General features: G+C 36.9%; 1 protein-coding gene across 7 annotated transcripts in view; it reads right to left on the reverse strand.

Moving 5' to 3' along the window:
* Positions 1-16,105, reverse strand: part of MECOM (MDS1 and EVI1 complex locus) — a 782,704-nt gene that overhangs the window by 24,004 nt on the left and 742,595 nt on the right. For 4 of the 7 annotated variants that reach the window (XM_006861811.1, XM_006861808.1, XM_006861810.1 and 1 more), the window contains 3 exons: positions 11,927-13,283; positions 8,852-8,939; positions 3,833-3,859 (listed from right to left, as the gene is read on the reverse strand). In XM_006861811.1, coding sequence (XP_006861873.1) covers positions 3,833-3,859; positions 8,852-8,939; positions 11,927-13,283 — 1,472 coding nt within the window. The remainder of the gene's footprint in view (positions 1-3,832; positions 3,860-8,851; positions 8,940-11,926; positions 13,284-16,105) is intronic. The other 3 variants (XM_006861813.1, XM_006861814.1, XM_006861809.1) reach the window with 1 other exon arrangement.

A 16,105-nucleotide genomic window follows, 5' to 3' on the forward strand; every position in this document is an offset into this window, starting at 1 on the left:
TGCTAATAGCTCCTTCTGAAGAAAGATCACTGTGATTACCTCAAATGGTTCGATTTGGGAAAACCATTAAGAAACAAGAAAATATATTATGAGCTTGATGACTAAATAATGACATACGTAAAGATAATAGGAAAAAGAACAGGGCTTACCCAAATGCCTCTCTTATAAGCTACCCCTACCTTTGACTTCTGGTGTCCAATGAAAAGAGGATTAAATTGCAGTGGGTAAAGAGAAAGAAGGAAGATGGGAAGTGAGCTGAAGTGTACTATTAACACCACACACATACATATTCTCTCGCTCTCTCTTTCTACCCAACTAGCAACAACTGAAGCAGTATAAAAGTTATCACTGAATCTTTTCATCTTTATAAGACTTACTCTCATAGCACTCTGGCTCAGCTGGAGAGAATATGTTTCCCCATTAGGGAAGACAGAGTGACTTAGATATTTGCCAGTTGGGGAAGCTTAGCACCATTGAGACCAACATCAGCCCTATCTTGGATTAAGATGATCTTTATCAAATGTATGGGCCAAAACTACAACTTCTCTTGCTATCTGGACTCACTTGCTATTCCTTCTGTATTAATAGGCATTTTACAAAAGAAATAGTAAGTTTTGACATTCATTTTGAAGTATGACTTGGTGTTTTCAAAATCAAGATAACATGGGATAAATGGAACAGAATTGAGCTATATATTTTTTTCATTGAATAAAGCGAGCAATATACATACTACTATGAATAAGAAGTTTAAACGAGAAGTTTGCTGAGAATGGGAAAAATAAAAGGGACAAAAGCTAGCACATATATTTTAGAAATATTGCCTTGTTATCCATTAATGTCATAGGCTAATCTCAGATCAGTAAATGACAATTAATTTTCTATGGAACAGTAATTTTTATTTTCATATATAATAGTTGTTGATGGTATCTGCAGACAGATGTCTGGAAGAGGAAGTTGTTTTACCCCCTTCCAGTCCCAGAGAGGCTATCAACTTCATACTGACGCAAACTAATATTTAGACACAATTCCCTAGCTCCTACCAAAAAATGTAGCTATCTCTCTAGTCAAATAAAGTAAGTATTTTAAAAACATTTCAACAGGCAAGATATCATCAGCTAGGCCCTAAGCACTTAGATTAATTATTATTATCTGACAGCCAATAATTGATGACATAAAAAAAGAAGTTTCTCATTAAAACTATTAAAGTGACAGCCTGATTATATGAAACGATATGTACAACAGCATGATGAATTATGTAACCTAATGTTTCACAAATTAGACTGTACATGTTTTATCATAAAACAACTAACCTTTTATAAATAACTTCTGATGGGAAAGTTTGTAGACCTACTAGTTTTCTATATTTATTCATTTGATAATCTTGAGAAATCTCAAAATCCTGGTCATTTGGGGGAGAAGTAAATATCCACATTTTACAGCTATCTTATCCCAGGCACAATATTCATCAGTCATAATGATGAGATCACTTTGAGTTTCTTTTACTAAAAGTTACAAATATATTCCTTTAACATTTCCCATTAATACCTATGTTTTATAATAAAGCCCACTGCCATCAAGGAGCGCTGTGACTTTGCAGGATAAATATTGGCCTGTGAACCACAAGGTTGGTGGTTCGAGCCCACCAGCCCCTCAGTAGGAGAAAGATGAGACTTCCTGCTCTCACAGAGATTTACAGCTTTGAAAACCCTATGCAAGAGGTCTGGTATAGCATTGCAGAATAAGCACTGGGCTATAAGGTAACTTTGAACTGCAAGGTTAGTGGTTCAAACTCACCAGCTGCTCCTCAGAAACCCTATACAGGGTCACTATGAGTCGGAAATAACTCAAAAGCACTTAACAACGGCAACAAAATCTATACATGGTCACTATGAGTTGTAGCCAATTCAACGGCACTTCACAACAACATTGACATCAAGTCAATACCAACTCAGAGACACCTTATAGGGTAAAATAGAAGAGCCTCATAGTGTTTCCCAGGCTGTAATCTTTGCAGAAGCAGAGTGCCATATATGTCTCCCATGGAGAGGCTGGTAGGTTTACATCACTAACATTTCAATTAGCACAAAACCACTGTACCACCAGGGCTCCCCATGTTTTATAACACATATGGAAAGGATAGCTCTAAAAATATAGGATTCAAATGTTGTTGTTTTTAGATGCATTGTAGTTGGTTCTGATTTAAAGCAACCCGTGTAGGGTTTCCGAGGCGCAGCTGGTGTGTTTGAACTGCCGACCTCATGGTTCAAACCGACCTTGAGTCGAGGGCCGTATCTTATGGTGCCACACCAGGCCTCCTGTGGTTCAACAGAATGAGAGTATTTCCAAATCAATGCAATGACAATTGCAATGCAACTGTATTAAAAGGAAAGAGAATCTCATTTATAACCTGGATTGGTTTTGAGAGTTGGTTAGAAACACTGGCCATTTATGAAGGTGTTAAGTTTGAAACAGCTAACAATGTAGCTAGCTTCTTTGAAGTAATATTGTCCTTAGATAGGATGAGTAGCATGATACTCAGGACAGACCTCTGGAAAGAAAGACAGGAGGAACACTGGAAATATAGGCCTGGGTAATCAAAGAATAACCTATCTGCTGCACAACTTTGCCTAATATAGTCTATGTGTCAGTCTATCTCTCTCCTTACATATTTCTTCTTGTTGTTGTTGTTAAGTGCCACTGAGTCTGTTGCGATTCATAACGACCCTGTATAGGGTTTCGGAGAAGCGGCTGGTTGAGTTTGAAATGCTGACCTTGTGGTTCGTAGTCCAGTGCGGATTGTCCAGTGCCACATAGAACTGAACATAATTTTTAAAGTCTATCTGAACAAGGAAAAATCACAACTCATTACATACTGTATAGAAGGAATAAAATGGAAGAATTCCTGAGAGAGAAAAGCTAACATAAGATAAAGGAAACAGGAAAATGCTAACGTGCTCCAACCTACAATAATTTCTATGTAATGGCAACATGACTTCAAAAGAACATCTGAGTTACATCCAAAAGTTTTTGTCCATTCCTCAGAAATCAGCATAATTTTTAATGAAAAAGAGAGTAAAGAGAAGTCAAAGCACATATACTTTAAAAAAAAATTGTGTAATATATGTTGTTTCCAGTGACCCCAGGTTTATTTGGTGGTGAAAATGAAATAAACAGTACTTTTTGTATCCTGAATGTCTTCCCCAATAAAAAATAAAGTTGTTCCCAGTAATATTAACTGATGACTGACTGTATCTGGGAATAGGAACTGAAAATGGAGGAAGTGAGGCCCAATGCTAAAAGATCCATTTACTAGGCAGATATGGATTTTTAAACATTTAGCCTTATTTCTTCAAATAGGCAGAACCAATTTCTGCCCTGGGATATACGGATATGGATTCCAATGTCAGCTTGTGTCTACACATACGTTCAAGGTTTTATCCTTTAGAAAGCTTTATCATAAGCATCTTTGACATGCTGGTACAATCTCCCCCAAATAATGACTGTTTCCACTTAGTGACCCATGTTGAAACCTCTTTTAACAACATGTTCCCAGGTACCCAGAAGGAGTTCACATCCAGGTATAATTATGTGGAATGGGTCAGATTTATAGAATAAACTCTTTTCTGTAAACAATTTGTAGCACACTAAATGCTCAATTATAAATGAAAGTACTGCAGCTTGACAAAGTTAGAAAACTATCTGCTAGAGATGTATGTATTACATAGTGGAGAGGGGCTCAGAATTCTTTATGTCTGTATAGCAATTTAGAGTGTAAGATGTTTTCTTTTTAATGCTACATTATTTCAGTCAAAAATATAAGCAGGAAACTTACCCAAGTTCTCTGATCAGGCAGTTGGAACTGGGAGCAAAATTGAAACAAAAACAAAAAATTACTTCTGTGTTGGTATCTTTATTTCAATCTAGCCTTTGAGAAATTAGCATTTATACTAACTTTAAGCAATTTTTATTCATCATGTAACTGTACCTTGAGTAAAAGTTTAGGGAAAGAAAATTAAATATTTTTATAACACTTCTAAGTTTCCTCTACTTACCTAAACTAAATTTTAGAATCATGGTTACCAACCAGAAGGTTCTTTCATCCAAGAAAGTTCAACACTATATTCTACTAAAATTTAAACAGCAAAATAGATGCTTCATTTTATTTGGTATTATTCATTGCCAAAGACTATTCCTAAGTTACATCAAAAACTAAAATTTAAGTCATTTCCTTTCATTTTTCACACACACACACACACACACACACACACACACACACACACACACATAAATCATTATGTTTTGTAATACTAACAACAAAGGAACTAAGTTATTTGTTCAAAATGTGAATTGTTGAGTAACACACTATTTAAGAAACATACTACTTGACTTGTATTATTATTATAGAGCTCAAACCATCAGTATTGAGAATGCCTAAATGTATTGATTGAAATACATATGAAAGTCTATTATTTTTGGCAAGTTTTACTGGGGGAAAACTTCAGTGGGTTCACTTTTTCAGGAAACACAAAGACAATGCTCTTAAAAATGTCATTTTGCTTTCACATATTCAATAAGGAAGACGCATAGTTTTTTTTTAAAAATGAGAGCTTTTTCACAGAGTAAATCTGTCAATAAGAAACACTTGTTGAAAGCTACGCAGAAAAATGAATGGGACAAAGACAAATGATTTTCACATCAATATATAAATGATAGCTTGGGAAACTACAGCAACTTATTCTTAATTCCTTGGAATGTAGTAACAGGATATTCCAAGATATGGAAAGAGAAAAAACAAAAATAAGTGAATAAGTGACAGAAATATAAGCAAAAGAGAGTCTTTGTTGCAGATGTATGCAAAGTCAGACATTTGACAATAAAATGCACAAATAACCAAATATTTGCTTATGTTGTTGTTAAGTGCCATTGAGTCGATTCCAACCCATAGCGACCCTGTGTAGGGTTTCCAAGGAGCTGCTGATGAGTTTGAACCACCGACCCTGCAGTTCAAACACCTTTGCAGTCTGGCGTAGTAACCCACAGTGCCACACCAGGACTACATATATTGTACGTGTGTGTATATATACACACACACACAGGGGCTGCAATAATGGGCTGAAACACAGCAATGACTGTGTGGATGGCATAGGAGCATAACACTGGGCAGTGGTTTGCTCTGTTGGACATAGGGTCAGTATGAGTTCGAACCGACTTGACAGCACCTAGAAACAACAACAACATACAAATATGTGTACGATTATACATATATAAAAGCATTCTCTATATAAGAAAATTTAACCAAGGAATCATAGCCAGTTTGACAATAAGTGTAATTGCCAAATTATTTCTATGAACGTGCAAATGAATGCAAAGTACCTAAAACAGAAATCAAGGAAATGAACAGTCTAGAGATCACCTACTAATACCATCTCCTCTATCTCATCTACATGTGGCTGTCAGCTCCTTTTTAAAGTTATAATTTAAACTAAAGCACCGCAAACACTTTTAAACCACAGATTCAAAGAGAGCCTCAACAATGCTTATTTGTCCCTTCAAGTAAAACAACTTATTTATAGGAGGTAAAAAGAAGGCTAAATTTTCCTCAGGTCAGATGATAGAGAAAACAGGCTCCTTCTGGGGCTTCAAAAACTGAATTACGAGAAGAATTGGAGTTCTGAGAAGGATAAACATCTGCATTTACCTTTTAATTTTGATGCACGTTTTCTTTTATCTCTTAAGCATTTTTTACAAGAATTATTTAGGTAAATATTATCTTTTCAAATACCCTACTATTTTTTTTAGAATTCAATAACTATTTATTAAGGTGTTTACCTGTCATTGGCTAGGATTTGTGGACTGAGGAGGGATGTACTAGGAAGTACACAAAGACATACAAGAATTGTAAAATCATGCTTTCCTAGAGAATACCACCACTAAATATTTACATATTTATAGTACTTTCCTAAAATATCAAGACTATATAATCCCTTTTGTTATTGTAATGATAATCCCCAACATTAGGTAGGGCAGCTATCATTCCTACTTTCAAGTTGAAGATATAGCATCCAGAATGACCATGTGGTTTACCTCAATATCCTTTCAATGGAAAAAGCAGTAGTGAATGGTCTTATCAAAGCACTTACATGGCTATGAAGTCACAGCAAACCTGGGAACATAACTAAGTCCTTCCAGTTTGGCTGGCCTGTGCCACCCTTACTACTGCTCATAAACCTAGATGCACAGGATAGTCATGCCAAAAAACTGGGCTCTGGAAAGATAATGATTTTGCTGAGATTCCTTTATATTCAAAATGCAATGCTTCTACATCCACTAACAATAAATTATTCTTATTTAAGTCCTCCTACATGTCGGTTCCTCAGAAACCCTATACAGGTTGGCTATGGGTCAGAACTGACTCAATGGCACTTAGCAACAACATGCCAGATTCAATGTAAAACATGTCATATGCAGAAAAGCGGTCCTTATAACTTCTCTTTTTAGGTGAAACTTGAGGCTAAGGTAACCCTGGTGGTCCAGTGGGCTAATGGAGTGTCAAAGGTTTGAAACTACCAGTGGCTCTGTGGGAGAAAGATGAGGCATTCTGCTTCTGTAAAAATGTGGTCATTGTGATGTGCCGTGGAGTCGGTCCTGAATCATAGTGATCTTGTACAAGGTTTCCAAGGCTGTAAATCTATGGGATAGAAAGCCTCGTCTTTCTCCCACGGAACAGCTGGTAGTTTCGAACTGCTGACCTTAAGGTTCACAGCCCAATTCGTAACCACTACACTACCAGAACTCCTTATAAAAATGTATAGCCTTGGAAACCCTATGGAGCAGTTCTATTATGTCCTATAGGGTGTCTATGAGTCAGATTGAACTCAAGGACAGTGGGTTTGGTTTGGTTTTCTTGAGGCTAATTGATAGTCCCAGAAAGAACAAACAAGCTCTACTGTATTCTTTTGAAGATCTACTGTATTCTTTTTCTGAGGAAAAAGACTGATTTCTCTAAAGACTTGATGAAAATGGAGGATGACCCAAATTCTTCCCCAGCAGTTGTCTTGATGCCATTGGTATCCCAGTGAAATGCAGCCAATGCACATTAAACCACCCATGATAGTTATAAAGATAAGACAAAATTCTTGTAATAGCTGGTAAATAGTCTCTGCCCTAAATTTCCCCTCTGCTCCCCTGGCTTCCTTCCCAAGGACCCTCAGACTAGTACAGATTTTTCTTTAGACCACGAAGTCTAAAGAACAACTTAGGTCAGCCTCAATCAACAATATAAGTACCTGATAAATATTTATTGCTTTAGGACTTGCTTCTTTTTAATAAAGTAATTTTGTAAATGATATACTCACTTAGGATTCCTACATAAAATCAAGATTTACTAGAATATTTTCAAAACCATTATTTAAAAAACTTTCTCAATATAGGAATATGATGCCAGCAGAGAGAGAATTTTTTAATGATGATAGATTTCTCCAGCTAGCTCAGCAGAAAGTGTTTTAGATATCACACATCTGATTTTTACACAAATAATATTCACTTTTCAGAAGGATTTAATGTCTATATTTTTACAGCAACATGAAAAAAAAAATTACTATCGTGGGCTTATGAAAATACCTTACCCTCAAAAAAAAAACCATATAATATGCAACCTATTTGCATAAAGATATGGGACTCTGTTATTCAGGGCTATGGGGAAAAGATACTTGTTAAAGTGAAGAAAAGACAGAGAAGGAACAACAACAACAAAAGAATCATATTCCAAGATGATTTAATGACCTCATAACTTCATAAAAGACAGTTTACCTAAAAGTAGAGCAGAACTTATCATTTGAAATAGTGTAACAAACTAGTTTACACCATTTTAAGGAAATTTGCTTCCTGTCCATAAGGGCTAAAGTTTCTATCATTTAGACAAACAAACACAAATGAAAATATGAACTAAAAAACCAGAATCAAAGTATTTATGAATTTATCTTCTGATACAATTCACCAAAGGATGGTGGATATGTAAGCCATTAAAAAAAAAAAAAAAAGTGTAAGAAACAGACATGACCGAATTAGATAGTACTGTTTTATATTTTTCTTGACATGAGAAACTGCATATATTTTGATAAATGGATACAGCTTCATTCAACAAATAGCTTTGTGTATTGTGGTGAATTCTTGTGCAATTACAAAACATTGTTGGAATGCCCAGCGGTCTCTAGATAAATTCCTTCACCCTCTATGGTAAACTTGTCAGGTAGAATCATTTCCTGTTTTTATCTAAGCACTAAAAGAACATGACATTCATGAGTTTAGGACGAGTCACAGTACGATCTATTTCTTAGGATCAGCAACTTTTAAACACAGAAAACAACTTCAATATTCGTTTACTTAACAAAATTTTTCTTAATCCAAAAACTGCACTGTGACTCAATAACTTATTTGCTAATGTTGTTGTTGTTGTTGTTAAGTGCCATTGAGTCGGGTCCGACCCATAGCGACCCTGTACAGGGTTTCCAAGGGTGTAAATCTTTACGGGAGTAGAAAGCCTCATCTTTCTCCCGCGGAGCGGCTGGTAGTTTCGAACCGCTGACCTTAAGGTTCGCAGCCCGATTCGTAACCACTACGCTAAATAGCAAACAACAATTTAACACCAAAACCATCTTATTTTTACATGTATATAAATTACTTATTCTTTAAAGAGTTTGGTTTTTAATTCTGTTAGAATTTCCTGTGTTCTTCCACACCAGCGTCATAGGAAATCCTAATGTTCTCAAGATTTCTTTCATTTCATTGCACCTGCTTTTCAGGATCAACAAGTTAGTTTATAAGCTTGAAGTCTCAAATTCAAAATACTTACTTGTGGGTGAAACAAGAATCCTGGAGAAGGCCTCAAGTATTTTTCTTTTAAAGCTTCAAGTGGGTCAGTTAGCTTTCTTTTCTCTACTCTGAAAAGTTAAAATTAGATTTGCTGGAGATGAATCCGTCTCATATATCAATAGCAACATAATCACTAACATCTAAAATGGCTAACGATAAAGCAAATGGTAGGCTTCTGGGAAACACACTAATAAAAATGTAAAGATGGACTGTTCAGGTCTTGAAGACTACATAAAGCACTTCTAGGTGCTCAAAGAGAGAACGTCCTTCTTATAGTGGGAAAATGCTATTTAATGACTAATAATAATATTGAGGAAGTATAAAAAATGCGAAGTCACTAAATTGGAGGCATTAGTGACAAATTAGGTTCCTTTCCATTTCAAATGTAGACAATAATTCTTGGTGCTATAGGAATCAAGAGGCAAGGTGAATTTTGAGAAAAAAAGCTATTTTGTATCAATATTTTTATTGACAAAAATAAAGCTGTTGCCCCAGTATTCATATCTTTCCGTATTTGCTAATGAGAGCAGGGAGTTTCCAACCATACGCTGTGCCCTGCTAGCCACACTTTGTGGTGTAAGGTTTCTGCTTTTACACACCAGCGCTCATAAGCAGGACAGCTGAAAAGAATGAAAACCTTCTGAAGACAGGAAGAGATGTGTAAAACTTTAAGCTCCTTTTTCTGATTTAGAAAAGTTTGTTATTCTATTTTCTTAAGCACTTATGGAAATGACATCATAGTTTCTTTTACCACATATTTAAAACTGCTGAATAAGCACGTTTAAGAAGTAGAATTAAAAAACAAAACAAGCCATCTTTCCTGAATCTTTGCATCTGCTGTGAGTTTTGCATATACTATTTAACTTACTGAAATATTAAAATAACATTATCCATCGATTTTATGGATGAAAATGTCTGTTAAGTGGGACACTGAGATTCAAACCCAACCCAAGTCTGATTCCAACATTTGATTTGATAAAATGGCAGCTCTAGGAACTTAACTGGAGTCCTGGTGAGACGCTGTAGGATAATGCACTGGACTACAGGTTGGTTTGAACCAAAAGGTCAGCAGTTCAAACTCACCAGTCACTCCTCGGAAACCTTATATTAGGTCACTATGAGTTGGAAACGATTCAACATCACTTAATAACAACAACAGGAACTTAACTGAGACTGAAATACCAGAGAGAAGATGGGAGACCACATAAATGAGCGGAAGACTGGAAGGTATTGAGGATGAATGCAATGGGATATGGAAGCCCATCGCCATTGGGAGAAAGAAAGTCAGGGAAACTATTTTGACAAAGAATTGAAATACCTCACTGATCTGGCAATACAAGCTTACTGGCCAGGTGCAACATAAAATCTCCATACAAAATATGGATGATTTCCAGGTCCTGGTGGTAGAGTGGTCATGAGTTCTGCTACCAATTACAATGACAGCTACTCTGTGGAACAAACCAGCTACTCTGTGGAACAAAGAGGAGACTCTTGCTCCAGTAAAGCGTTACAGTCTTGGAACGCTTTACAGAGTGATTATGAGTCAGAAATGACTCCACAGCACACAACAACAGTGATAGATTAGTGAGGAGCACTGGTGACCCTATGAGATAGGCACTGGACTCCTAACCACAAAGTCAGCAATTCAAACGAACAGCCTCTCCGCTGGTATAAATCTCTGTTCCCATGAAGATTTACAGCCTCAGAAACCCCTATATAGAGGCACTATGAGTCTAAACGGATGGTACTTAATAACAATAGCAAATGATAGATTGTCATAAGAATTAGGTCCTGGTGAGGCATTGTAGGGTAAGCACTGGACTGCTAACCACAGGTTGGACGTTCAAACCTACCAGGTCACTCCTTACAAATCCTACACAGGGTCACTATGAGTTGGAACCAACTCAAAGGCACTTAACAACAACAACAACTGAGGGAGAGGGGAAAAAAAAATTGCACAATCCTGGCATGATGGCTCTGAGGCATTTTTGTATTATCTTTTTCAAAATTTCTTGTCATTATTTAAGTGGGGTAACCTTTCACATACCGGCAATGCTGCTTTGTTACTGCACTGTTGGTAATATGGGGAGAATAGCTTTAATTGAAAAATCTGTAGCTTGAGTACCTATTAGTAATAGAAACTCAACAAATATTGCTAAATTAAAAAAAATAGCAGAAAATCATTTTAAATGAGAATCAGGCAAAATACACAAATGGTTCCATCTTCAATATGTCCAATAAAAAGATAATTTACACATCCCGTTAATTCTCGACAGTGTTCAAGAATTGATTGCGAAAACAAATATGAAATGCTTAGTAATAATTAAAATATGTAACAAATTATTTTTCTTTATGCCATCTGAAGAAAATTATCATTTTGAATGGTCAAATGAGTTACAGAATATTGCTTATGAGGCTGTTTATTATAAAATACAAGTTTTGTCCAAAGAATTTTTGGATGCATCAAAGGAAACTGGATAATGAATGTTAGAGTCCCTCATTAAACAGAGACATGTTTTTTAAGCTGACCACTCACATTATATACAAAACATTTTTGTGGTTAATATTTCATTTACTTGGGCTCCTAAGAGATTTATTTAGAAACAGAATGTGACCAGTACTTATTAAGAATGTGTTGGTAGGTTAACAAAGATTTGATTCTTGCTGTTATATGTCCCATCTTATTCAAAGCCAGCCTAAGTACCCACACATATTTGCATTAATCCTTCAGGAGCCTCATTCTTCCACCACTTGACAACTTTCTTTAAATACAGCTTTCCCCTATTTCCACTCCCCCAAAAAATGTGTTTAGAAAGAAATTTATTGTCAAGGGGAAAGAATCTGTTAACCAATTTCAAGCCCCCAACTTCAGAGACATAAAAAAATATCTAAAAAGTGCCAACTTTCTGAATGGAAAAAATCAGTAGATCAAGTAAATTCAACTCTCCATGTTTCATAATAATGACACAAATGATTTGTTACACCGTAAGTTTGCAGTGCAAAAAGTACCTTTCCAACATATATTGAGACCTAATTGCTTCTCATCCACCCTTACCTGTAAATGGGATCCATAAAGAAAGGGGTGGGCCTAGCATGCTGCAAGGAGCCATCTGATGCTGGTCTTGGTTCTACGTTGCTTCCTTTCTTTTCTCCAAACACGTGGTTTTTCCGAGGCTCAGTCAATTTTGTCCCACTGGCTCTACTCCTACTGCCCATACTTAGATCCAGGGGCTGGTCTTGGCTTGTGGCAGCTGTCGCTGAAGGCTTGGAGGGCACCGGAGTCAAGGACTTCTCATCCTTTCTCTTAATGGTGAGATCAAAGGGAGATTCAGAGTTTCCCTTCTGCAGTTTCTTTACTTCACTTGGTGATTGGGGTTCCATTTTCAAAGGTAACGATCGCAAGTCTCTATCAGGAAATGGGTACATTGATTGAGAGAATGCTGGAAAAAACGGGAGGGGAAACATGGAAGGGTAAGGTAAAGCTCCAACTTTTTTGTCTTGCAGCCCCACCAGTCCTGTTGAACCAAAGTATTTTTCAGCAATAGAAGCAATAGCCTTTATAGAATCATTCACAGCTCCTGACACCGCAGTCTGCTCCTCTAAAGATGGTGAAAAAATGGAATGATTGTTGTATTCTTTCTTATTATTTATTGAAGCCAGATTCTGAAGAGGGCTTACTTTGTCTTTGAACATTTTACCATTTTCTTTAAATTTCTCTTTATCACTTTCAATGTCACTTTCCAGATCAGAGCCCGAGGTTGTTTCCAGGTCACTGCCACTTGGCGTACTGACATCATCAAGGTCACTACTCTCTGACTGGTCACTGATTTTCTCAAGGGGCCTCTCTTCAGAGGACCTCTCGGCCTGGAGCTCCACTGGCTTATTGTCCCCTACAGGTGGGTGTTTAGATAGTGCCTTCAAAATATCCTGTGTAGCTGGCAGTATCTGAGGATGTGTCATGAGGGGACTTTGACTTTTGTTTGTCTGTTCAGTACTTGATAGTCCTTTAACAGAAGAACTAGCAGGTATCAAAGGAGGCCTGTGGTACAAGCCGGAAGGAAACAGACCAGGGAAGCTAAAAGAAAATCCAGGAGCTGTTGGAAAGGTAAGACCAGCAGGATGCCTATTGGCACCAAAATAGTCAGCAAGGCCCGGGTTGGCATGACTCATATTAACCATGGACGTTTTATCCATAGCTGGGGTTCCAGGAAGTGAAATGCCTTGGCCAAAAAATCCACCTGCCGCAAAATGGTTCTTGCCCTCACAAAACCTCCTGTGTTTATTTAAGGAAGACGTAGTGCTGAACATTTGTCCACAGTCTTTGCACTTGATTTGGGTTCTGCAATCAGCATGCATGCGCTTATGACGACAAAGGTTTGAAAACTGAGTATAGGATTTATGGCAGACCTCACCTGTGTGCAAACAACAAAAAAGAATCTCAGGCTTTATGGCAATTGCTTCTGAATTTAGCAAGTATCACAATTGGTTTACCCAAAATTTCAATCAGGAAGCCAGAAAAAAGACGGTGGAGGCACCAATCTGGGTGTTGCTAATACAGAAAACCCCATGTCACTAGATTCCAAAGCAAGGCATCCAACCTGACAAATGTCTTGAAGCAGCACAAATACTCCATACTAGTATATAAATATCCTTTCACCCCCCACTGCATCACAATATTTTACATAATATTTGTGTATTTAAATATTGATGGAAAAGTCAAATTCTAACATGCGGTGATTCCCCACCCAATTCCCACACTAACAGAATCTTCAAAATGAAAGCCTTAAAATGTATTAAGCATAAAATAGAACATAACATTGTAGGTCATCCGACGAGTTCTAGGTTGTAGGCATCAAAACAAAACAAAATAGCCTTTCTCTTTGCCAGAAGCTTCATCTTTATACTCCCTCCCCCTTGGGGAACAAGCCTGTGACTGATCTACTATTATTTAGTTTATATTATACCATACACTCTCATCATTCACACATCAAAGCCACACAACAATGCACATTGTGTATTCTGAGGCATTTTAAAAAATCATTTTCATGATTTGAGAAAGACTGACATAATTTACAATGGCTCTATTTTAAGCCTGCAAAGGAAACTAAATTGAATGTAGCCCATCCTGCATTGCTGATTCCCATGAACTATGTGCACGTCCTCTGACTTCCCCTCACACCAGTGGCTGTGTTAACCTTCCTGCATTTATGAAACCCCTGTCCTTGGGAAACATGTCCACTTGTCTTATCTTCCCCGTTTGCCTCAGGGCTGGATTTCTATGTGCTATAGCCAACTATGCTGAGTGGGAGAGTGTACTTTGTATGTTCTAACACAGAAAGGACACAGCAGTGGGAGTGGCTGTGAATGATTCCTCTTCACCAAGCAAGTGCTAACAAGGTCTAAGAGCTTTCTCCTCATATATGTATGAATATACCCAAGTTATTTTTTAAGCTCAACTTTATAATCCTCAAGAACTTCTCTTATAGGTAAGAATCTTTCACCAGATTCTTCCTTGCTCACAGCCCCAGAGAATTACTGTATCTGTTTCCTAGGCCTCATGTTTTTATTATACCTTAGTGGGGATGGATCCACTTTATGTGTGACTTTGCTTTAATGTCCTGCACATATTAAATATATATGCAGCAGTATGATTTGGCATGCTAATAATTTCTGAAACAAATTAAGAAACTAAAGTGAAGATACAATGCAACATTTATAGCTTTCAGGTAACAACTGCCTTGAAGTGAAGTATTGGTCCCTTTCAGCAAAGCAATAATAATGTTCTTAAAATCATGCAAAGAAGCTTTTATAGACCTTCAGCCAAGCAAAACTCACCTAGAATTTGGATATCCCATATATCTCCAAAAAGAAAGTACAGAGAAGTTGCACATATGTTTGTTTTACTGCTCAATATGAAAATGTATGGTTACAGTTATCAATGTGTTTGGTAATAATAGTGAAAGAGCCTTCAATTTTGGGAAGGCAAATGACACAGACATTGTAGAGGTTATACTAAGCATTTTAATGAGAAGAGAAAGTGTGGGTGGTTTCTTTTCAAATTATTCTACTAGAATATACTGACCAGAGTTTGCATTATAAGTAAATTCTATTTGACCATACACCGTAAATATACAGACTATTTACATACTTTAAAACACTAATTAAGACCATATGATAGAAAGAGTAGAAACCAACATTTTCACTAGGTATACTAATCCAATTCAGCTATGAGTAATAGTAAGAAATTATAAATATTTTTTGGAATTTACAAAGATGCATTTATGAAGAAAGCAACGCCTCTTCTCTATTCAGACATTTGGTGGAGTTAAGCTAACGCTTTGATGGATATAAAACAAGCTGGACATTTCTGAAAGTCCTGTGGTTTTTGTTGTTGTTTGCAAAGCACTGTTGCTTTCTATACGTCTTTCCATGAAGATCTTCTTAAAATTTTATAGCTGGATGAATTTAAGGAAATCCATGTCGGCTGTGCACTGGAGTAATAGAAGGTGCATTTGACGTTCTTGGTTGCACACTATTGTTACACGGATGAGCAGCACCAGTGTCTGGTCTCAAGAACCTGGAATCAAGGATGTTCCCTTAGGCAGAGATTTTGCTTTCATCACTTTAAGGTCTGGCCTACCGCAAACCACAAGGCCTCCAGGTAAGTGGTTCAACTGATGGTGAAGACTACACTCAACCATAATTTTCTCAGTAATAAGAAATTAGGCAGCAGTTAAAGTTGCATTTTTGTCTACTTATTACACAGATGAAGAGGTTATTTTGAATATAGTCAGCCTATTAGAGCATGTGGTTTCTATTTTGGAAGGCACTAAATAATGACTTTAGCACTGGTGACTTTGGGCTCAAGCTTGGTGGTACACTGTAATAAGAGACAGTTGTCATAAACACACCAGTGGGGGTAAACCGTGGTGTGTGGCCTTCTGGTGAGAAACAGATATCAACTCTAGACAAACTGCCTCTACTCCAAATTCCCCACACCAATTCCCAATCTTTAAACTCCTTTGTTCTGAAGTTACAAGACTATTATTTGTAATTACTCCATGGTTCTCTGTCAGATTTTATACTTGAAAAATGGCATCCACTATTTTAAATTTTACCAATAATTACTGCAAATACATTCATGGGAAATAGTTTACTCAAACTGATTGGAAAGGGACACCCTATAGTTTTGTAAAGTGGAGCCTTTGATTTCAACACAAAATCCCAGTTCCCA

This window comes from Chrysochloris asiatica, unplaced genomic scaffold (genome assembly GCF_000296735.1).
Source record: "Chrysochloris asiatica unplaced genomic scaffold, ChrAsi1.0 scaffold00043, whole genome shotgun sequence".
Lineage (NCBI taxonomy): Eukaryota > Metazoa > Chordata > Mammalia > Afrosoricida > Chrysochloridae > Chrysochloris > Chrysochloris asiatica.